Below are 23,549 nucleotides of genomic sequence, written 5' to 3' on the forward strand. Positions count from 1 at the left end.
TGGAGCTCCGGGGGGGCGTCACCGACCTTAACGAGGTGGCGGTCGGACCGACTGGTTTCGGGAGGCGGAGGCGGCAGCGAGGAACCCGATGCGGGCAAGCGGGGCCGGAGATGGCTTCGGCTGGAGGCGGCGACCGCGAGAGCGCCGCGCCCGAGGCGGACCGGCCTCACCAGCGGCCCTTCTTGATCGGGGTGAGCGGCGGCACGGCCAGCGGCAAGGTACGGGGCTGGGCGGCCCGGCGGGGCCTGCCGGCACCTCGACCCCGGCCCCCTGCACTGCGCGCGGCCCGGCCCGGCCTCTGTCCAGGCCCCCGGCGGCCGAGGCGCCCCTCCGGCTGGGGGTGGGGGGGGCGGAGGGCCGGGGCCGGAGTGCGCGCCCTGGGGGCCCCACCCCGCCGGCCTGGCTCCGCGGGCCGCAGGTCTGTGCTGCCCCCGCCAGCACCCCGCGGCCCTCCTGCCAAGGCCAGCCCTCCCGTCTCTGGCCCCGGCGGGCTGGTGGGCCGGCGTCTTCGGAGGCCAGCTCCGGCCCTGGCGGGAGGCGCCGTATCAGGCGGGGGTCCCGTTTCTGTTTCCCAGTCGACTGTGTGTGAGAAGATCATGGAGCTGCTGGGACAGAACGAGGTGGACCACCGGCAGCGGAAGCTCGTCATCCTGAGTCAGGACAGGTTCTATAAGGTCCTGACCGCAGAGCAGAAGGCCAAGGCCTTGAAGGGACAGTATAACTTCGACCACCCAGGTAGGCTAGAGACCCCCGAGTGGTAGGAACAGAGCAGGGAGGAGGGCCGACCCTGTGGACTGGGTCCAGGGTTGCAGAGACCCAGTGGTTCTATGAAATTACCCAGATACCGCGGGGCGGAGCAGGCGAGCTTAAGCCAGATGGACTTTGCTGAGCTCTCGGCCCTGGGCATCCCTGCAGGAGATGCCGGCTCCCTTGCTTGGAGCCAGCCAGGTAGTCTGTCCTGAAGAGAGGCCTTTGGGAGCACCACTGCCCTGTGATCGTGGAGAAACCCATTCACCTTTCTGCTGTTAGAGGCCTCTGCACCACCTCTGTCCGCTGTGGCGTCACTGCCCCACCTGCCCTGGGGCAAAGGTCACTGAGAGGCCCCTCAGTGGGAGCGGCCAGTAAATGCGAGCCTGAGGCCCTGAAACTTCATTTTCTGGTTTGGTCAGGGGCTAGGGAAACAGGTAGAGGTGGGGGTGGGGCTTAGACGAGGCCAGTCTGCCGCTGCCTGCCACTGCGGGAAGATTCCACCCTGTGGCTGACTCCCATCTTCATTCTTTCACTGGGGACACAAGGGAAGAAGGCCCAACATACATCGGTCTCAGTCTGTGGTTATGTCCCAGAAATAGAAGCAGAAGCCTGACCCACCCACCCCTTAGCACTAGCTGATCGGGAAACCCCTGTGTTCAAACTGCTGGGCGGGACAGTGCCTGAGGTCAGCAAGGACAGGTCCATCCTGTGGATTGCAGGGCTGCACAGGGCTCTGCAAATGTAAACTGTAGGGGCAGCTCCCAGTCCAAGTGTTCCTTGGGTCACTGGTACCACCAGCACCCAGCGGTGGCTGGTTGACCCTGAGGCAGAGGCAGTTCCCTCCTGTCCCAACACAGGACACCTGGATTGACTTGCCTTTTGTCCCATTCCTGCAGATGCTTTTGATAATGATTTGATGCACAGGACTCTGAAAAACATTGTGGAGGGCAAAACTGTCGAGGTCCCAACCTATGATTTTGTGACCCACTCAAGGTAAGCAGGTGGTTCTGAGGAGCCAGTTAGGACGTCCCCTCCGGGGCTTGCACAGCCTGCCCTGCAGCAGGCCCCCACCCATTGGTTTCTGTGGACACCCCTGTCCCACATGGTTTCCTCCACGGAGTCAGTGCCCAGAAGACCCTTTCCCCAGCAGAGCCCGTTTCCTGCTCCCACCTCGCAGGCTGGCGGAGACCACGGTGGTGTACCCCGCAGACGTGGTCCTCTTTGAGGGCATCTTGGTCTTCTACAGCCAGGAGATCCGGGACATGTTCCACCTGCGCCTCTTTGTGGACACCGACTCCGATGTCAGGCTGTCGAGAAGAGGTACGGACCCGCCTCCCCGCCCTGGCCGAGTCTGGGCATGGGTCCCACGGTCTGAAGGGGGCCCTTGGTTCCTGTTGCTGCAGTTCTGCGAGACGTGAGCCGCGGGCGGGACCTGGAGCAGATTCTGACCCAGTACACCACCTTCGTCAAGCCAGCCTTCGAGGAGTTCTGCCTGCCGGTACCGCCTCTTGCTCACTGGGAATGCCTTTTCTCCCTTTGAGACGCTGACACCCAGTGCTATGGGAGCGGGACTGTGAGTGAACGTAGCCTCGTTTATAAATGGAAAATTTAGCTCCTACCCCAGTATCCAAGGAGTTCTCAGCTCTCGGGCCTTCTCTGCCCTTGCCACGGCTCTCCATAGAAAAGCCTGTTCCTGGTGTCCACACTGGCTCCTCCCAAGGCCCCGAGGACCCTGCTCCGGCCTCTGCCTGCTCTCTGTGGTCCCATGGTGCATCTCGGCACGACAGGCATGGCCCGCCTTGCTCACTCCCCCACCGCTCCCAGTGGTGAACTCAAGAGAGGGGTTGTCACTTTACTGCAGAAAGCACTGTCTGGCCACAGGGGGCTTCCCTCGCCCGCCCGGCCGGTCTCTCCAGGCTGCTCAGCCGGCACAGAGGTCCAGTGGCTGGCGGGGAGGGGTCCAGGCGCACAGCCCCCCGCCCTTGCCGCCTCCTCACGTTTCTAACCGTGAGGTTATGGCTCTACTCACACTGGAACTGAACAATATCTAAATGTAAAACTAGAGCACAAGGGAACTGGGACCAGGACTTCTGCTTCAGATAAGTAGGACAGAGTCCTGTCTGCTGCCACTTAAAGAAAACCCTTTTAATTTCATGTTCACGTTCTCTGAAGTTCTTGAAAAACTAGAAAACTAACATTAACAGCTGACACCAGGTCTGACTGGTGACTTGTGTGGGGGCAACACCTTCCCCGGCCGGAGCCCCGAGAATCACCCTTGAACGTCCCTCCCTTCACCCTTCATACGGAGCCTCGCGCTGACTCTGCCCAAGCTGACCACGTCCCTCCCTGTCCCTGCTGCACCACTGAATCGAGCTGAGCTCTGAGCCACTTAATGTCCCATGGGGGGGGGGAGGGGACGGATCCTGACGAGTCCTCCTCCTTGTGTTCCAGACAAAGAAGTATGCCGATGTGATAATCCCCCGCGGGGTTGACAACATGGGTAAGAACCAGGCCCGAGGCCACTCGGCCCACCATCCGGGAGCCGCGAGGCGGGCTCCGCCCCCTCCCAGTGCGCTCACTGACACAAGCGTGTGTCCGCTGTACCTCAGCTGAGCTGCTGGGAAGACAGAATACAGTTTGACAGTCACGTTAACAGAAAGCCTTTAGCCAGGCGCCTGCCAGGTTCCCAGGGAGCCGACACCCTCGCTGGCCAAACCAGCAAGTTTAAGTGTGCTCAGGCCCTGAAATGCATCTTCTGTCTGCTGGGCCTTGGTGCCAGACAGACATCCCCGCTGGGGTCCCAGCGAGTAGGGGCTGCTCTCGGGTTAGCTGTCGCTGGTGGGTGCAGCCAGCAAGGGACAGCCGCCCTCAGCGCCGGCTGCGGCCGCGGTGGAGGGCAGGTGTGGCTGACACGCTTTGTCTGTCTTTGCCGCAGTTGCCATCAACCTGATTGTGCAGCACATCCAGGACATTCTGAACGGGGACATCTGCAAGTGGCACCGCGGAGGGGCCAATGGGCGGAGCTACAAGAGGACGTTTCCTGAGCCAGGAGACCACCCCGGGGTGCTGACCACTGGCAAACGGTCACATCTGGAGTCCAGCAGCAGGCCGCACTGAGGAGCTGCACTCGGCCTCCAGGCAGGTCCCGCACCGGTGCCCTGCCCCCAGAACCCCTGCTGGCTCCTCCGCAGCCGGGAGGGCGGTGATGTGAGGGTCAGGGCGTCCTCAGCAACGGAGAACCTGGACACCTGCCGGAGGGAACAGCAGCGTTTACGCTGCTTCCTCCTGGCACGGAGGGCTGGACGTCACAGGTCACCGAGAAACGGCAGTGTGGTAACCTGTGACGCGCACTTCCAGGAAGAGCACAAGTCACGTGTTTGGGGAGGCACGCTGGCCCTGCAGTGTTCTGAGTGACCTCACAGGAGAGACTCTAGTATGATCTTGTCTCACAAGTACAGCAGTTTGGAGATCCTTTTCCTTTTTGTTATACATCCCAGTTTTCTGTTTCACCTGTTAACCCAGTTCCATGACCCGCCAGCGGGTGGCGATCCAGTCCGGAGCTGCATAGAGGTCTCCTCCTTCTCCGGGGGGCGGGACGGGCGTTGCTTAACCAGCACAGACAGAAGGCAGGGTACCCATTCGCCCAGACTGCAGGTTGGCCTGGGCCCTGCAGGCGGGGTGCCAGAGTGGGGTCCCTGAGCCCGGGCTGCTGTCTGGATAGGCCTTCGCAGCGTAGCCCAGGGCCACGTCTAGGGCTCGCCACCTCTAGCTGAGGTGTGTGCTGTGGCCCAGGACCAGCAGTCCCCCTCGCTCACGGAGTCCACACCGCACAGCCCTGTGGTCTGCTCTGGCAGATCTTCCCTCCAGGTGGCGGCTGTTCGTAAAGGGATCCTTGCCCACTGCCCCCGGCTGGGCTGCGTGGGCACTCTGGCTTCTTCCTGTCTAGTGACTAGTGACAGCTACGTGGCACGTGACATCAGTCGAGCTCGGCTGAGCTCTGGCTGGTTTCTGATGAATGAGTTTGGTCCAGTGCGCTATGCCCTTTTGGAGAGAAAATCAATAAATAACACCAATATGAATGCCAGTTTGTCCTTTTTTAATTACACAGAAAGACAAATTCAGGACAAGGAAACATACAGATGACAAACCTTGACTGTTGAAGATGCTACTTGACAAAATCTCATGCGTTTTGTAGAGTCAGCAACAGTGAGGATGAACAGTATTCCCTACAGTGGCCGGGGGGCCATGTCCGGTCATTCCAGTGGGTTGACATTGTCCCAGGGCGATTCCTCGAGGCCTCACTGGGGACAGGTGCTAGCTCAGCAGGTCCAGGGGATGCTTGGGAGGGAGGGCCAGGCCCTGTGTGGTTTGACCCTAACCTGTCCATCATTGCCTGCTCCCTGCCTTCTAACCTGTCGCCGAGTCCCACATTAGCCACTCAACGCTCGACGTGTCCTAATTTAGGGGCTCCTAGAAATTAATGGGTATGTTCTTTATTGCCTGGATAAAAACAACTTTCCTTAAAACGAAATGCCCATCAGAGGGCTTTTCAAGAAAAACCAGAATAGGACCTTGACCAGACCTGGGCTATCTCCGCTGTGCTTGTCACACACAGAAAAGGTGGCTCGGCCTGGTTCTGACCCTGCCCAGAGGTTCACTGTGTCGGGTCCTGTGAGTGTTTTCGGATCAAGATGTCCCAGCTATCTTTCCAGCGAAGGGCCTTGAGTTCGCTGGGGGAGAGCGACCTGTCCCCGTAGGTGAGTGGGCGCAGCACGTTAAACACGTGGCAGGCAGTGGAGTACCATGCCACCACCACGGCGCCCAGGAGGCTCCTCTGGAACTCGGACCTGTGGGTGCCGGAGAGCACGGGCTGGAGGGAGGTGGCTCTTCCTCACTGGGACCTCCGCCTGCGTGTCACTCAGCATCCGACACCCTGGTGGTCACCGACCTCGGCCTTGCTGTTCCTCCTGCCACCCCCGCCTACCATCAGCCCTGTCACTTCCTGCCTGATGTGCTGCACATGACCTTCTCACTCATCCACTCGAGCCCCCACAACTCCCACTCCATCTAAACACAGACACCAGTGTAACTGCAGCACGGCCTCCCGGAGGCTTCGGGCTGCTGGTTACCACAGAAGGGAGTCTGGGCTCTTCACTCTGGCCTCAGAAGAGGCTCGGGTCACACAGCTTTCTGGTTTGCCTCCTCCGTGCCCCATACAACCTGGCCAGTGATCACTGGCTGCTGGGGAACACGACACGGTCCCTGTCCCCACCCCCGGCCTCCCGAGACCGCCAGCGGCCTCTCGTTTCCCGTGCACGCCTGCTGTGTCCATCTCCCAGCCAGCCAGCTGCGACCCCTGAACCCGTGCTGCCTTGTCTGTGCCTTCTGCGACCCTAGCCCAGTCCCCATCACACTGACACCGCCACTCAGGAGTCCCCTGCCCCTCCCAGAGGTGCGGCTGCGAGGGCCCGTACCTGCACAGGTGCTCACTGATGTGCTGCAAGACCACAGGCAGCAGAAGGATCTGGAAGGTGAGCGCAGGCAGGTAGTGATAGAGGAAGAGCGTCTTCTCCATCAGGAAGAACGGAAGGTAGTTGACAGCCCAGCCCCCGGCACACAGGGCCCCGGCCAGCACCCAGCGCAGCCAGGACTCTGGGGAAAAGAGAAGCCGGCGCTGTGGATGGGCCCGGCCTGCGAGGCTCTGCCCATCTGGCCCGACGCACTGGTGCCCAGCTCTCCACGTGCCCCCACCAGCTCTGGAGGAAGAACAGACTGTCTTCTGAACCTTTGCAGCTTCTTCCAGGGTCCTCACTGCCCCCTCCCCTGAGAAACACGGCCTCTTGGGGGCCGGACCCCCTGCTGCCGCCTGTCAGGAATATCCAGTGGGACCCGACTCCTCCGGGCGCTGTGCAGGCCGCGCACCCAGAGTGGGGACGCCCCCGGAGCCCCGCGGAGTGACGCTGCCTTCAGGACCGTGCCTCTTCCGGGGCTTTACTCCCTCGCTGTTTCAATATGGCTGTAAGTGGGTCTCTGTGGCTCACCAACAGCCTGCACCCCTGACTGGACCCCATGCTGGCTTGCTCCTATCCAGCCATGTCAGGGCCTGCAGGAAACACAGCACAAGGCTGCTTCTGTCTCAGGCAAATGGAGCGATCCTGCCCAGGACCTGTCCCTGCCTGGAGACCCTCGAGGGCCGCACGGGAGCTGAACTGCCACATTCTGTCTCAGGCGAGACAGCAACAGATGAAGTTCCCCGGTGCGCAGACAGATGCGATTTAAAGGCAGGGTTTCTAGTGAGCTGAGCTCCGGTCAGGAGGAGGAGGCAGAGATAGCAGCAGGCGCGGCCCACTCACCCTCGGGGAGGTCACAGATGTTTCTCCGGCGTCGGAGCAGGTACCAGCAGAAGAGCAGGGCGTACAGCGCGGTGGCGAGGCCAGCCGACGCCCAGATCACCACGTTCCCCAGCAGGTGGATCTGAGCCTACACGGGAGGAGCTGCAGTCAGCACGGCCTCCAGAGGGGGCGCCCCCCACCCCTGCAGCCAAGACGGCGGGCCTGTTCCTGTAAGACCCTTTCTAGAAAGGGCTGAGCTCCTCTGCAACTGGGGGTGGCCAGGACTCTGCGTTTACCAGCAGAGCTGTTCCGAAGGACTCGGGGGTAAGGGGGATGTCCTGGGCCCTGCTCTAAGAGTGACCGCTCGGCTGGGCTCTGCGTCGGGGGAGGAGGGGGCATGCTGTTAGCTGCCATCATCCCGTGAGAGATGACTGAGCATGACCCTGGCCGCCTTTTCTACCAGGTGAGGGGACAGGATCTGCCTACACAAAGCTCTGATGGCTCAGCAAATAGAGCAGAGACTCTGAGACTCTGAAACCACTTCTGCCAGGAAAGGAAACAGTGCGCGTCCACACAAGCAGAAAAGCCCAGTTTCCTTCAGCGTGCAGACATGACCTTGCTCCTCGGGAGTCTGGAGGGAGTGCTGGCCCGTGAGGGGACAGCGAGCCCCAGGCCTCTGTGACAGCCCCGGAGGGAGTCAGGACTCGGTGGGAAGCAGAAGGGAATGGGGGCAAAGGGCACGCTGCTTACACTGGTCCGGGGGTGCAGCCAGTAGGCGATGTTGGTGTCCAGGGTGACCCAGTCCAGTGGCGTGGAGCTGTACTTGTGCTCGGAGTCGTCACTGCTCACCGTCAGCATCCTCCACTGCAACAAAGCCAGAGGCCTGTGACTCGGCCGCCAGACGCCTCATCGTGAGCGACCTGTCAGGGGCTGGGATAACCGCGGCCCCTTCACACCAGGCTCCAACTTCAAGGTCACTTGGGATATGCAGCACGACAGCGTGCCAGCCTGAATTCTAACCTGGCCCAGTCACCTCGTCTGTAGACAAACACTGGCCTTGGCGCCAAGGTCACAGTTAGGTCAAGGGTCCCACGTTTCTGGTTCTGGCAGCTCTAGGGCTCCATCCCATTGGCCAGAGCCCATTTTGACCTGCTCTGGGGAACTCCAAACCTGCCCTGGCACCATGGGGATGCTACGTGATGCAGACTCTCCTGCCTGCAAGGCCACAGGCCTGGGCCCGACAGTGCCGTGCGAGGCGCAGCGGCGGGAAGGACGTGCTCCCCCACGGCTGACCCAGGTCCCAGTTCAGAGACCAGCCTCGGGGAACGAGAGTCCCACAGGCACGGTGCTTTCCCTGGAGAGGAGCCTGCTCCCGAGGGCTGGCCCCTCCCTCCCCCACAAGTCACCTGCAGCTCTGAGAACCTGGCCATGAAGCTCAGGTTTCTGCTGACGTCCATCTGCGGCGGTGAGTGCAGCTCCAGCTCCCTGTCCTTCTGCTCCTGGCCTGACGGAACGCACCAGAACCCGAAAGAACCGGGGCGGAATAAGGGCCGGGAGCTCAGCACAGCATCGGCTCAGTCCAGAGCAGCTTCCCTGCTTTTCAAGCCCCCGCAGCGGCTCCGTCAAATCCTATCTCGTTCCCCACGTGAAACTACTGGCAAGTTAGGCCCTTCGGACCATGGAAAGCTGGGCCCGCACTGCCTGCGACATGGCAGGGAAACGGCCTTGCTGGCTGACAGCCCCGGGGGCATGCTGAGAGAGTGGGGGGCATGCTGAGAGAGTGGGGGCATGCTGAGACAGAGTAGGGGGCATGCTGAGAGAGTGGGGGCATGCTGAGAGAGTGGGGGGCATGCTGGGACAGAGTAGGGGGCATGCTGAGAGAGTGGGGGCATGCTGAGACAGAGTAGGGGGCATGCTGAGACAGAGTGGGGGGCATGCTGAGAGAGTGGGGGCATGCTGAGAGAGTGGGGGGCATGCTGAGACAGAGTGGGGGGCATGCTGAGACAGAGTAGGGGGCATGCTGAGACAGAGTGGGGGGCATGCTGAGAGAGTGGGGGCATGCTGAGAGAGTGGGGGGCATGCTGAGAGAGTGGGGGCATGCTGAGACAGAGTGGGGGGCATGCTGAGACAGAGTAGGGGGCATGCTGAGAGAGTGGGGGCATGCTGAGAGAGTGGGGGTCATGCTGAGACAGAGTAGGGGGCATGCTGAGAGAGTGGGGGCATGCTGAGACAGAGTAGGGGGCATGCTGAGAGAGTAGGGGGCATGCTGAGAGAGTGGGGGGCATGCTGAGACAGAGTAGGGGGCATGCTGAGACAGAGTGGGGGGCATGCTGAGACAGAGTAGGGGGCATGCTGAGAGAGTGGGGGGCATGCTGAGACAGAGTAGGGGGCATGCTGAGAGAGTGGGGGGGCATGCTGAGACAGAGTAGGGGGCATGCTGAGACAGAGTGGGGGGCATGCTGAGAGAGTGGGGGCATGCTGAGACAGAGTAGGGGGCATGCTGAGAGAGTGGGGGGCATGCTGAGACAGAGTAGGGGGCATGCTGAGAGAGTGGGGGGCATGCTGAGAGAGTGGGGGGCATGCTGAGACAGAGTAGGGGGCATGCTGAGACAGAGTGGGGGGCATGCTGAGACAGAGTAGGGGGCATGCTGAGACAGAGTAGGGGGCATGCTGAGACAGAGTGGGGGCATGCTGAGAGAGTGGGGGCATGCTGAGACAGAGTAGGGGGCATGCTGAGACAGAGTGGGGGGCATGCTGAGACAGAGTAGGGCTGTGCGCTTGGCTCCTGCCAGAACAAGCGGACAGTGATGGCGGCCCCGGGCACCCGGGTGGGCGGGCGGATAGGCGGACTCACTCCGGCCGTAGCGGTGCTCCTCCACGGTCCACACAGCGCTCTCGTGGTAGCCCCGCGACAGCTTCTCCCCCACGACCTCCAGCTGCCGGAAGCCCCAGTCTGGCAGGTGCGCCCCGCTCAGCTGGAAGACAGGGGACAAGAGGGCCTGTGGGGACAGGCGAGGCCCCGCTGCCCAGTCCCTCTGTCAGTAACCAGTGACGGCACAGATTGTCCCGTGGCGTCCTCACACCAGGGCTCAGTTCTGAGACGTTGGAAAGACCCCGTCTCAGTGGAAACACAGCACGACGCTAAGCGAATGCTCTGGGGGAAGGCCGGGCCGGCCTGGAGTCCGTGCACAAGTCCCGTGTGCCCCGAGCGCGGACCGCACGCCGAGCAGCGCACCCTTTACCTTCAGGATGGCGGACGTGTTCACGTGCACGAAGCGGACCTCTGACAGGATGGTCTTCCAAATCTCCGCGTCCGATTCTCTGTTCACAATGTCCTGTCAAAGCAGACCGTCCCGGTTACAGGGGGGCCTTGGCTTACCACACAGTTCCGTTCCTATGACAGTGACGTCACCCTAATTTTGGTGTAAGTCGAAACACACTGCACCCATACCCTGGTTGGCAAACTGCGGCTCATGAGCCACATGCAGCTCTTTGGCCCCTTGAGTGCGGCTCTTCCACAAAATACCACGTGCGGGCGCTACCTCGATAAGGAATGTACTTACCTATATAGTTTAAGAAATTTGGCTCTCAAGAAATTTCAATTGTACTGTTGATATTTGGCTCTGTTGACTAATGAGTTTGCCGACCACTAGCCTAAGTCACTTATATAGCCTAACACAGTTGTCAAGTCATAAACTGGGACATAAAAGCACAAGTTAGCCACAGAGAAAGGAAAAGGATATAACATACTGCACTGTGCACCATACTGCGTATCCTCCCACCGCGCAAGCAGACTTAGTCCACTGCCATGTAGTCCGTACGCACAACACTAACGGCGAAGGCCGCAACACTCATGTCTCAATTTTTTTCAGTTTTTATGGGAGTGTCATAAACGTGAAACATCATTATGTCGAGACTGTTGTAACCTGAGGACCCTGTAGGTTTTTTCAGACTCCCTTAAATGTAAACATGAAGACCAATAAAAATGACACTGACTCAGCTGACATAAGGCGAGCCAGTGGGCGGGTCCTGGAGGGACACAGCGCCCTCCGGCAGACACAGTGCGGGGGCTTCATGGCCGAGACCGAGGACCAGTGCCCTCTCCGCACTCAGGGATGCCTGCTTACCCACAGGGCTCAGAGCTTGGGCCCCAGTGCAAAGATGGTACAACGGCAGTTAGAGGCCATCCCTGAAAGGTGTCCAGGGGACTCCTGATAGCAGGTAATAAAACACTCCCATCTAAGCAGCACTAGGCGTTGGAGCCTTGTGACAACCCCGTGAGATTGTTGGTAAGAACCAGAGAACCTGAGGGGTCATGTTCTAGTCAGCTGTCCTCCCCATGTTCAGCCAGCAGGTCCTGAGGAGGAGGAGGAGGAGGAGGAGGAGGAGGAGGAGGAGGAGGAGGAGGAGGCCAGAATTATTCTAAACAGTGGTTCCAAACGTTCTGTGCTGACCACCGTCACAACCCCACGCCCAGCGGGCCTCACCAGTCTCCAGAGGTTCTGGGCGGGCATGGAAACGTTGTAGTCAATGTAGCAGGACACCTCCTGTGCGTGGGGGCTCAGGGGGGCCGCCACATCATGCCTGCAACACCAAACAGCACTCAGAAAAATCCCTCAATCCACTATCACTTTAAGGGGAAAAAGCCCCTTCTGAAAAACAAAGCCAGCTCAGCCTCAAGGGACAATCGGATCCCAGTTGCAGGACCGGAGGCAGCACCACTGAACGCAGAGCTGTGAGAGTACAGCGAGGCAGGCAGCCGTAACCAAGAGGCGGTGCAGCTCGGGGCACCCCGAAATCCAGGCGCTGCCCAGAGGCCAAGCCAGGTCAGGGCTGACAGCCAGCATGTACTGACCCTCCCAACCCCCTGAACCCCATTCGAGTCCGGCTAGGCTCATCGACACTTGGGCGGCACCACTGGAGGAGCCCCCTGCCTCCCACATGGCCATGGCGAGCACCTGGTTGCTCTCCAATTGCTGCCCCTCACAATCCGGGCCCAGCCTCCGGGAGCTGGCCCCTCCCTGAGGCAGCCCCCTCCCCTCTCCCCCTCTCCCCTCCCCACATCTCCCCTCTCTTCCCTTCCTCTCCCTCCCCTCTCATCCTCCCCCTTCCCACCCCTCTCCTCCTCCCCCCTCCCCACCCTATCCCTCCCCTCTCCTCCCTTCCTCTCCCCCTCCCCTCTCCTCCTTCCCTCCCTACCACTCCCCTCTCCTCCCTTCCTCTCCCCTTCCCCCCTCCCCTCTCCTCCCCACAACTCCCCTCTCCTCCCTTCCTCTCCCCCTCCCCTCTCCTCCCTTCCTCTCCCCCTCCCCTCTCCTCCCTTCCTCTCCCCCTCTCCTCCCTTCCTCTTCCCCTCTCCTCCCTTCCTCTCCCCCTCCCCCTCCTCCCCTTCCTCTCCCCTCCCCCTCCCCCTCCCCCTCCTTTCTCACCACTCCCCTCTCCTCCCTTCCTCTCCCCCTCCTCCCCACCACTCCCCTCTCCTCCCTTCCTCTCCCCCTCCCCTTCCCTCCCCACCACTCCCCTCTCCTCCCTTCCTCTCCCCCTCCCCCTCCTCCCCCCTCTCCTCCCTTCCTCTCCCCCTCCCCTCCTCCTCCCCCCTCCCTGTCCCTGTCCTTCCCTCAGCTGCCATCCCCTGTGCGGAGTGCAGGTCTGTGCTGCTGCAGCCCCCAGGGGTGGGGAGGCGCGCTGCTCACGTGTTGAGGAAGCGGGTGGTCATGCCGTGCACCAGCTGGACCACGTCTCCGTGCCGCACAGGCCTGGGCGGGCTGCTCACCTCCAGCTGGTGCCTGGGGAGACAGGCTGGCTGGGCGGTGTGGAGCCCGCTGCCCTCTCAGGAGCCGCGCGCCAGGCCCGCCATGTCAAGGGGCCTGAGGGCTCGCTGTGGGGACAGTCCCTCACACCAGGGGAGCTTGTGTCCAGCAGACACAGATCACTGACCTCACTTCTGAAACCTAGGGTCACACCCCAAGCTTCCACACATGGCTCCATCTGTCACCACCACACGAATGCCACGGTGCCCACTCAGAACCCCTGCTCTGACGGGCGGACCGGTTCCGCCCGCCCAGGGAGAGCACACTGGGGCCTGGCAGGTCCTGACACGGGCCGGGCTGGTGCTGAGCGGCCACCCAACAGCCAGGCGCGGCCGCTGCCCCAGGTTACACAGTGAGTGGAAGCCCATGAGCAAGTGAGCACACAGGCCGTCCGCACTGATGATGGGGAAGCCAGCGGGGCAGTGACAGACGGGGGTGTGGAGTCCGGGGGACTTTAGTCAGGAGGAGCCAGCGGGCGGGACCCCTGCAGCCTGCCGGACAGACAGCTACGCGCAGCCTGTGGCGAGGCTGCCTGCTCTAGAAATGCAGGGGCAGGTGAGTGCGTGTGGGGCAGGGGGGGGCACAGGAGGGAGCTGCAGCCAGGTGTCACGGGCCACAGGGGTCTGGACTTCATTCTGAGGGCAAAGGAAGCTGGGCAAGGGGTCTGAGCAGGAGAGTGACCAGATGTACGTTATGCTTTATGGGACCCCTTGGGAGGCTGCTGAAGCCGGGGGCGTGGTGGGACTAGAAACAGACCGTCGGGGAAGGAGGGGAGAGGAGAGGGAGAGATCCCTTCTGGAGGCAGAACCGTCAGGACCGGCTGACCGAGTGGACATGGCGTGAATGTCCATCTGTGAGGCCTAAGCCAGAACACTTTCGGGAGGGGAGGGGGATTGGAGCAGGCCTGTCAACCGCCAGGAGACTGGGCCGACAGCTCACTGCAGGATGCTCTACCTCCTGACCAAGGGCTCGGCCAGAGCTGGACCCCAAGCTTCCAGAGAGGGAGTGTGGACAGGGAGGAGGGCCCCAGACTGCCACCAAGGGCCTCGTCCAGCCAGGCCAGGCGGTAAGCGCTGTCAACACACTCAAATTAAAAAAAAAAAAGGGTGAACCCTGCCTGGGAGGCCCAGGACCTACACACACCTCCCGGGATCCTTGACAATCCACCAGTTGTTGACGTCTTTGAAGGGGTAGCAGGTCACCTGCTGCTGGTGGGAGCTGCCTCGGCCGTTCTCATATCTGTGTGAACAAATCAAGAAAGAACTGTGTCTCAGGTGCGCCGGTGAAGAGGCCAGCGGCCCCTCCCCTACGAACACCACCTAGCAAGGTAGTTAGGGGAAATGAAGGACCAAACAGACAAGAAGTTTAAATCTAAGAGGGGCTAGAACCATGACCCTAAGCAGCACCACGGATGGGCAGAAAGCGACCAGCGTGGGTGTCACGTGGGAAGTGTCACATGGGCATGCCCAGGGCCCCTTCACTCAGCAGGACCCGCTCACTGGTCTCCTCAGAGAAATGAGTAATGCGTCTTTGATAATCAGATCTAAGAGCTCAGTTTCTTTTTGTATCACAAACCTTTTCATACAAAGCAGAAGTTGGTAACAGCAAAAGTATGAAAGAACATGTCATAACCTTCCAATTAAAACGGCTGCTTTCCTTACATCATGGGGTAGGTGCTCTGGTGGGAATGGAGCCAGCAGGGCACAGGTTTGCCAAAGGCGCTCTTCAGAGTGACCTGGGAACCGTAGGCCACCTCCAGGGGCTGGCCTTGAGTGATCCGAGCCAGCCCTCCCTAAGACCAGAGCCAAAACAGAGCAAGTGAGGGGGGCGGGTCACCCCAGCCCGACAGCACTCCTCCACCTGGGGAGCACATGCAGGGTGTTGGTAATGCCATCTGTCGTGTCACATTAAATGATCACCACTGTCACTGTCACTGCTGAGTGCTGCCTCTGGGGCCAGGTGCTTGGCTAGCCCTTCTACACACACCCTCCTTTAGTTCTGACCAGCGTTCTAGGAGATAGGACAAATATATCTGTTTGAGAGATAACAAAACAGGTGGCCAGTTGACTCAGTGGTACAGCATCAGCCTGGTGTGTGGATGTCCCGGGTTCGATTCCTGGTCAGGACACACAGGAGAGGTGACCATCTGCTTCTCCACTCCTCCCTCCCTCTCTCTCTTCTCCTCCCACAGCTATGGCTTGATTGGTTCAAGCGCATCAGCCTTGGGTGCTGAGGATGGCTCCATGGAGCCTCTGCCTCAGGTGCTAAAAATAGCTCTGTTGTGAGCATGGCCTCAGATGGGCAGAGCATCAAGCCTAGACGGGGTTGCCAGGTAGATCCCAGTCAGGGAGCATGCAGGAGTCTATCTCCCCTCCTGTCACTTGGAAAAAGAAAAAGAAAAAGAAAAAGAGAGAGACTCTGAGAAAGATGAGAAAAAGAGTGTGTCCTGTGATCTCAGGCTACCATTCCTACCACCACCGGGACAGCTTATGATGTTTGCAAAGTTCACGTGAGTGAAGCCCACGCCTGTCCTCTGAGGCCTGTGCACCCACCTGGAGTACACAGGGCCCCAGCGGTCTCAGGGCACACTGATCGAAGCGAGCCCTTCTCTTACTTCCCACCATCAGTCCGAGCAGAGTTAGTCTAAATGCCGCAGCGCAGCCCTCATTTCCCGCTTGGGCTTTTCCTCTAATGCTCACTTGGCAGTATTTGCGTGTGAAACCGTGAGTCTGCTACGGTTCTCCTTCTAAGGTGGCCACGGCACCCCTCCTCACCTCCAGGCTGGCCTGGAACGCACTGGACATGATCTGGTCGTGGGGCCCAGAGCGGCAGAGCACAGTCAAGTGGACGTAGAAGAAGAGCAGGTACGTGATGACCGGGACCACCACCAGAGCCACTGCTCGGGCCAGCACATGACACAGCACAGAGACCTGCCAGAGGTGGAGGAGTCCCTTGCGCACACGGAGGGGCATGGCCATCTCGCCGGTGGGGGCTCCGCAAGTCAGCGCAGGAACTCCAACCTCCTGTCACCTCCTAAAGCCTTTCCACCAAACACTGCCCCTCTGCCCCCCCCACCGAGTACCCCGCATGGCCCCCGCGGCCGGCCTCGCCCGCCCGTGCCCCCCCACGGCGTACCCCGCATGGCCCCCGCGGCCGGCCTCGTCGCCCGTGCCCCCCCACGGAGTACCCCGCATGGCCCCCGTGGCCGGCCTCGCCCGCCCGTGCCCCCCCACGGCGTACCCCGCATGGCCCCCGCGGCCGGCCTCGCCAGCCCGTGCCCCCCCACGGCGTACCCCGCATGGCCCCCGCGGCCGGCCTCGTCGCCCGTGCCCCCCCACGGAGTACCCCGCATGGCCCCCGTGGCCGGCCTCGCCCGCCCGTGCCCCCCCACGGCGTACCCCGCATGGCCCCCGCGGCCGGCCTCGCCAGCCCGTGCCCCCCCACGGAGTACCCCGCATGGCCCCCGCGGCCGGCCTCGCCAGCCCGTGCCCCCCCACGGCGTACCCCACATGGCCCCCGCGGCGCACCTACATTTGACAGAGTCTGGTCCCCTATTAGATGCCAGGTGTGGACAGCAGCAACTCCGAGCACCAGCAAGTAGGTGAAAATACCCATGTATTTGATGCTGAAAAGGACAGACGGAGAGTAAGTCAAAACGAGACAGAGAGGAGGGGGGCGCAGGCCCTGCCCCAGACCCTGGGGGGGCACTCACCCAACCGCACAGGAGCAGGCCAAGCCCGTCAGCGTCAGCCAGAGCCACCAGCTCGGAGAGAAGGGCCTGGGGGCAGAGGGGGGAAGCAGCGCTGGGCACGGTTCCAGTCGAAGCCACATCTCTCCGGAGGCGGGCTGCACCGCGCTTCGGGGACAAGGAGGATGAATCCTCATCTCCTAAAACATCCGTCTCCTAACGCTTTTTCTTCTTGGCCAGAACGTTCTCCAGTTAGTTGAAATTACAGAAAAATGAGGACGTGTTTATGAAGTCATGAGTTCGAAGGGGTCTAGGTGATGTGAGCGAGCAGCCCCCCAGAAGGAAAAGGCATCAGCCCCCCTGGGGTAGACAGACCACCACTCTCCCTTCCTGCTATGCTAACGGGTAGGACAGGCCCCACGCCCATACCTGTGTTGTTGGGAGTTGCAGAACTTCAGGAAGCACAGCACAGCCAGTAGGTTAAAAAATATTAACACCGATTCCAAAAGCATTAGTCTCGACTGAGTGATCAGAGCGTTCTCTGTTGGGAAGACACGAGTGGCAGTCGTGAGGTGGGCAGGGCAGAGGTACAGGGATGGAAACACCCACAGGGACCGCAGACATTCTAAACAGCTCGGGACTGGAAGGCAGGGCGCTGGGAACCAGGGTGTCTGGAAGGGGACCTGCTCCACAACCGCGAGGGCAAATGCTTAGGTGTGGGTCAAACCTAGTGAGACCCGTGGGGCCCTGGGCAAGTCACTGAACTTTTCTGGGTCTTCTTCACATCTGCAGAAGAAATACCAATGCTGGAGGGCCACCGTGAGTGTTATAACATTACGTCAGCACAGGGTCCCTCCACTAGAGCCGTCCCTCTATAAACACCTATCTTTTTTTTTTTTTTCTTTATTTTTCTGAAGCTGGAAACGGGGAGAGACAGTCAGACAGACTCCCGCATGCGCCCGACCGGCACGCCCACCAGGGGCGATGCTCTGCCCACCAGGGGGCGATGCTCTGCCCCTGGGCGGGGGGGTCACTCTGCCGCGACCAGAGCCACTCTAGCGCCTGGGGCAGAGGCCAAGGAGCCATCCCCAGTGCCCGGGCCATCTTTGCTCCAATGGAGCCTTGGCTGCGGGAGGGGAAGAGAGAGACAGAGAGGAAGGAGGGGGTGGGGGTGGAGAAGCAAATGGGCGCTTCTCCTATGTGCCCTGGCCGGGAATCGAACCCGGGTCCCCCGCACGCCAGGCCGACGCTCTACCGCTGAGCCAACCAGCCAGGGCCTAAACACCTATCTCTTTATTTTGTTGTCTAACTTCGCATGTGAATTGATTTCTTTTGTTGATAAACCTGGGCTGAGACTCTTTCTGAGGAATGCCCACTCACTGCTCAGCCCAGTGGGCTGGGGCCTGGAAGTAGTGGAAGGAGGCAAGTTCTCGGTGAGTGGCAGACGGGGTGGAGGTGCACGCAGTTACCCAGGCACACTGTCTGGGAAGCCTCAATCTATAGGGTCACCCCTGCGTAAGGTTGAGTCTGACCACCGACCTCCGTGGCCCACAGCCTGGGAGTGGGGTGACTCCTGGGGTCAAATGTAGACAAATCGCCTGAGCTTCCTTCCATCCTGTGAGGAGAAGCTGCTGTGTGTGTGTGTGGGGGGGCATGTCTCCTCAGCCCGGACCTCCCTGGGCCATACACTGAAACCTAACACAGCGTCCAGTTCCTCCCCGCGCTACACCAGGCAGGCGGAGGCCCGCTCTCACCGATCAGCATTAGCAGGGCGGCTCCCGTGGCGGCGCCGTGAGAAAAGCGGAGCTCCCAGACGATCTGGTAGGCCATGGGGACCGACAGGGCCCCTGCGAGGGCCGGGAGCAGGCGCAGGGACCACACGGGCACATTGCTGCTGTATTCTAGGAGGCGACCACAGCGAGGCTGAGCGCGCTGTGCACGCACAGCCGCGTTTTCAAATGGAGTTTCCTGCTCCTAGACTCCAGGACGGAAGTTCACAAGACTGGGGACCTCTCTGGGAACTGGGGGTGAGAGTATGCCTGCCTTCGAGATGAGCTTGCCGTTGTCAAAGACCGGCTCTCATCGTGCACGGGAACGATGACCAAGGATCACAAATTAATTCATGCTTCTCTTATTTATAAATTCACTCTCCCCTATTTCCTAAAACACTGGGCAACACACAATTTATAGGTACAAAAAGATAACTGATATCAGATACACATAAAGACTTTGTGCCACGTGTACCAAACACAAGAAATAAAATAATTATTGTCAGTGAACACTGAGATGTTTACCAGGTTTTTTGAAAGTCTCCCACTTGCACCCAAACAATTTACCACCCCCTGGACTCAAGATCAATAAGCCACAGTTGCTAATTCCTAAGAAGGCTACTACCTCTCCATCCTAATAGGTACAAATTAACAAGGGAAGTGAAAACGATCACTTACCTGCTCCAATTCTGTTCCATAAAAAGTTACCGTCGAATCCTCCTAAATAACCTACAATAAGATTAGTCAGTTAACGGTCCAGCTCAGCAATCTTTCAGGTGAGCCCGACTGTGGCAGCCTAACAGGGAAGCAATGATGAATGACTAAGAAGACATCACTTCTGCCCTCAAAAATTCCACCTCTAAGTCTCAGAGGGTCCTACCTCCCAGGGCCAGCAGCATGTGGCCAAACGGTGGTCCGCTGCCATCCAAGAAGAAGACCCGCTTCATGTAAAAAGAGATGTACTGCCCGTAATACACTTCATCGAAGCTGAAAAACAAACCCACGCTGTTTCACTTCTCAATCGTAGCCGTAAAGAAGGCCCCAGGATCAATGGACGCCTGTATCCTGTTTCCAGACGACTTCAGGGGGTGATCAGCCAAGGCTGGGTCTGCTGCCCCAACCATGTTGGTTCCCACATATAAAGACACATGTACAGCATCATCCACCCGTGAGGACAGGCCTTCCTGACACAGATTCTATTCCTCTCCCCAGTTTTCAGCCGAGGCAGGTGCCATTAGTCGGCCCCATGAAAGGCCTCATGGGCCTGACCAGGCGGTGGCGCAGTAGATAGAGCGTAGGACTGGGATGAGGAAGACCCAGGTTCAAGACCCCGAGGTCGCCAGCTTGAGCGAGGGCTCATCTGGTTTGAGCAAAGCTCACCAGCTTGGACCCACGGTCGCTGGCTTGGGCAAGGGGTCACTCAGTTTGCTGAAGACCCGCAACGCACAACGAAAAGCTAATGATTGATGCTTCTCATCTCTCCGTTCCTGTCTGTCTGTCCCTGTCTATCCCTCTCTCTGTCTGTGGGAGAAAAAAAAAAGGCCTCATGGACTTGAGGTCAACCCCCTCGTCTACCCGCATGATAAGGGAACCAAACGCAACAAACGTTTTCAGATGATGACATACGAAGGAATTGTCCATTTCTTTTTAGGTGTGATAATGCAACAGTGGTCATACGGTTTTTAAAAATCTGGATCTTTTAGAAACATACAGGGGTGAGCAAAATAGTTTTACAGTTGTGAGTACCCAAAACAGCTTATTCTTGTATTATTATTTATTGTATTATTTTCCATTCAAACCATTTTCTTTCATTTGCTTTCAAAAAAAAAAGCCACTACAGGCCCTGGCCGGTTAGCTCAGTTGGTTAGAGGTTCATTCTGAAATGACAAGGCTGCAGGTTCGATTCCTGGTCAGAGCACACACGGGAAGCGACCAGTGAATGCATGCATGACTGAGTGGAACAAGAAATGAATGCTTCCCTTCCCCATCCCCTCTGTCTCTCTAAAAATCAATCAATAAATACAAAATAGAGCCCTGGCTGGATAGCTCGGTTAGTTGGGAGTGTCATCCCAGAGCGCAGAGGTTGCTGATTCCATCTCGGGTCAGAGCACCTACAGGTATAGCTCAATGTTCCTGTCTCCGCCTCTTCCCTGCCCCCCCCCCCCAGCCTTTTTTTTTTTTTTTTTTTTGTGGCAGAGACAGAGAGAGTCAGAGAGAGGGACAGATAGGACAGACAGACAGGAAGGAAGAGATGAGAAACATCAATTCTTCGTTGCAGTTCCTTAGTTGTCCATTGATTGATTTCTCATATGTGCCTTGACTGGGGGCCTTCAGCAGACCGAGTAACTCCTTGCTCAAGCCAGTGACCTTGGGTCCAAGCTGGTGAGCTTTGCTTAAACCAGATGAGCCCGCACTTAAGCTGGCGACCTCGGGGTCTCGAACCTGGGTCCTCCACATCCCAGTGCAACTACGCTCTGTCCACTGCGCCACCGCCTGGTCAGGCTCCTCCAGCCTTTTTAACAAAGAGCCACTGCAGGGAGAGGGTGCTTATGAGGTGATACCATATTTCCCCATGTATAAGACACTCCCATGTATAAGATGCACCTTAATTTTGGGGCCTGAAATTTGAAAAAAAAATGTATTACATAAAGTTATTGAACTCAAGTTTTATTCATAAAATTCATACAACTCATCACTGTCAAAACTCCCATCCATTAACGTGTCCTCCTTTGAGTCTGATAACGAATCACTGTCTTCAACAATGAGCGCAAAAACAAGCGCGAAAAAGCAAGTAAAAAACTACAACCACTGTATAAGACGCACCCAGTTTTTAGACCCCAAATTTTTTGGAAAGGGGTGCGTCTTATACATGGGGAAATACGGTTAATTGTTGAACCTGGGTGATGAATACACTGGTGAGAGGGTTATTTGTTATACTATCTCCTCTGCTTTTGTATGTTTGTTGTTTTCCAACATAAAGAAACGAAAAGAACACATGTATTAATTAGATAACAGACAGCCCTTTAATAACAAAAGGAAACGTTTCCCATTTGGACAAAAAACACAGGCTAAGGTCAATGAGGGCTCACTCCCACATTCCTCATTCTTCCGCCCTCCAGTCTCCAGGTTTCCAATGGTCACCTGAGGCCACCACTGTGCCTGCTACAGACCTAGGGGGCAAGAGGACTCGGAGGCAGTTTTCCTGGGGAGAAACCAGTCTCTCCTCTACCTGCCCCACACACCCCCATCTCCAAAGCCCCGAATTTCACTGTCCCATTTACTCTCTTTAAAAAGGCGTTTCCTGTCACCAACAAATGACCGTTCTTTCTCTTACTTCACCCGAAAGGAAGGCATCGTTTGGCTTACATACACAACAGCCCTGGGATAGGTGAGTCGCCACAGCCGGCTCAGTAACCCCGCCACGGTCAGAGCCACGACGTTCAAGTTGACGTCGGCCGTCACCACGACGGGGCGCCGCAAAAACCCCAACATCATGTAGGAAAGCAAGCCGGGAAGGAGTCCCTGGAAAAGACCGGAAGGGCTGTCCCCAGTGAACGGGCGGCAACCAGGAAGGCTTCCCGGAGGCGGCGACCAGCGTCTGAGGTGCAGCGAGGAGAACCACGCGGCGGGCGGGCGGGCTCGCTGCGCGTCCGGGGGCGGCTGCGGGCACAGCCCAGCTGGGCATTCAGCAACCTCACGCAGAATCCGGACTTGCAAGCTGCCCCAACAGCTGTGGGGCGCTTCCGGGGCGCGAGGCCGCTGGTGCTGAACGGGAGCCCCCTCCCCTCCCGGCCCGGGCGGTGTGGCCGGCCGGCCGAGCGCGCAGACTCTTTCCGAGCCTCGGCGCCGCCCTGCCCTCCGCGGGTCGCACCGGCCCCCGGCGCTCCTCTCGCCCGGAGGCTTCGCCCTGCCCGGAGCTGCACTTCTCGGAGCCGATCGGCCCCGGAGGCCGCCCGCCCTGAGGCTGCACCTGCCCGGCCCGGTCCGGCTCCGGCCCCGGCTCGCAGGCCGCGCGCGCGCGCCTGCCGCTCCGACTCTCCCCGGCGCCGCAAACGAACTCGCGTTTCTCTCAGTCCCCGCAGAGCCGCTGCCCCGGCCCGGCCACCCCGGGGGTGCGCTGAGGATGGGGTGAGGGGGCCCCTGCGGCCCGCGCGGAGCGGGGCGGGGCGGGGCGGGGCGAGGCCGCTGAACAATCGGCGCCACCCTCCGCCCTGCTCGAAGCTCGATTTGCCGCGCCTGGGGCGGGAGGGGTGGCCCACAGGCGGCGCGCGTGCGCACTGAGCGAGGGAGGCGCGCGTGCGCACGGGGTGGGCGACGCCGGAGCTGGGAGGGTCTCAGGCTGCTTCCGGGCCGTCTACCTCGCTGGTCAGGTGTGCAGGGGCGTACGGAGCACACGTGTATCTTTAATTTTTTTCCCCATTGATTTGAGAGAAAGAACGGGAGGTGGGTAAGAGAGAGCGAAGCGTCAACTCCTTGTTCCACTAGTTGTGCACTCAGTGGTTGCTCCTGTGTGACCTTGAAATACAGAAAAAAAAAGGCCTTTTAGCAATAGGTAACTTTAAAGGCTCTTACCATTAATTACTTCATCTAGCTTCTCTTCTATCGTAAAGTCTAAGTAATCCCAGAATTTACTTAGGTCCAAAACTCCCTACCCCAGGCTTTGAAGTTAGTTTCGCCAAATTGCAGCTGTGTCAGGGGTGGGTCATAAATCCTAGAATGTTTAGAAATATTTTTGTTAGCTATGCAAAACATCACTACTATGTTATCTTCAAAGCTTATGATCTTAGTGTGTAGAAATATTTTTTCTTTAAATTAATCCTATAAATAAACATTGTAACAAGACATTTAATTAGCTTGTTAGCAAAATTAATGAATACGATTTATTGCCCCAACAGCTGTGGGGCGCTTCCGGGGCGCGAGGCCGCTGGTGCTGAACGGGAGCCCCCTCCCCTCCCCGCCCGGGCGGTGTGGCCGGCCGGCCGAGCGCGCAGACTCTTTCCGAGCCTCGGCGCCGCCCTGCCCTCCGCGGGTCGCACCGGCCCCCGGCGCTCCTCTCGCCCGGAGGCTTCGCCCTGCCCGGAGCTGCACTTCTCGGAGCCGATCGGCCCCGGAGGCCGCCCGCCCTGAGGCTGCACCTGCCCGGCCCGGCTCCGGCCCCGGCTCGCAGGCCGCGCGCGCGCGCCTGCCGCTCCGACTCTCC

General features: G+C 59.3%; 2 protein-coding genes across 7 annotated transcripts; one reads left to right on the top strand and one right to left on the bottom strand.

Annotated features, from left to right (window-relative positions):
* On the top strand, window positions 1–4,829 carry UCK1 (uridine-cytidine kinase 1). 2 transcript variants are annotated; one of them, XM_066366859.1, is made up of 7 exons: window positions 1–218; window positions 576–735; window positions 1,647–1,743; window positions 1,928–2,070; window positions 2,154–2,248; window positions 3,202–3,250; window positions 3,686–4,829. In XM_066366859.1, the coding sequence occupies exons 1-7, from the start codon at window positions 111–113 to the stop codon at window positions 3,865–3,867; spliced, it is 834 nt and encodes a 277-aa protein (XP_066222956.1). In that variant the 5' UTR covers window positions 1–110; the 3' UTR covers window positions 3,868–4,829. The 2 variants fall into 2 exon arrangements, with proteins under 2 accessions (XP_066222956.1, XP_066222957.1); XM_066366860.1 differs by having other exon boundaries at window positions 6–191.
* Window positions 4,830–5,227: 398 nt separating this feature from the next.
* Window positions 5,228–22,845, bottom strand: POMT1 (protein O-mannosyltransferase 1). Of its 5 annotated transcripts, none has more exons than XM_066366855.1 (20): window positions 22,708–22,845; window positions 21,720–21,871; window positions 19,230–19,336; window positions 19,028–19,078; window positions 18,335–18,481; window positions 17,010–17,121; window positions 16,605–16,670; window positions 16,424–16,517; window positions 15,667–15,822; window positions 14,554–14,684; window positions 14,036–14,131; window positions 12,776–12,868; window positions 11,570–11,666; window positions 10,325–10,417; window positions 9,937–10,057; window positions 8,489–8,586; window positions 7,833–7,946; window positions 7,104–7,230; window positions 6,225–6,402; window positions 5,228–5,597 (listed from the first exon to the last, which is right to left on the bottom strand). In XM_066366855.1, the coding sequence occupies exons 2-20, from the start codon at window positions 21,842–21,844 to the stop codon at window positions 5,405–5,407; spliced, it is 2,199 nt and encodes a 732-aa protein (XP_066222952.1). In that variant the 5' UTR covers window positions 21,845–21,871; window positions 22,708–22,845; the 3' UTR covers window positions 5,228–5,404. The 5 variants fall into 5 exon arrangements, with proteins under 5 accessions (XP_066222952.1, XP_066222953.1, XP_066222954.1 ...); XM_066366856.1 differs by lacking the exon at window positions 22,708–22,845 and adding an exon at window positions 22,408–22,656; XM_066366857.1 differs by lacking the exon at window positions 22,708–22,845 and adding an exon at window positions 22,320–22,404.
* Between the last annotated feature and the right edge of the window lie 704 nt (window positions 22,846–23,549).

Source organism: Saccopteryx leptura, chromosome 2, assembly GCF_036850995.1.
Source record: "Saccopteryx leptura isolate mSacLep1 chromosome 2, mSacLep1_pri_phased_curated, whole genome shotgun sequence".
Classification (NCBI taxonomy): Eukaryota; Metazoa; Chordata; class Mammalia; order Chiroptera; family Emballonuridae; genus Saccopteryx; species Saccopteryx leptura.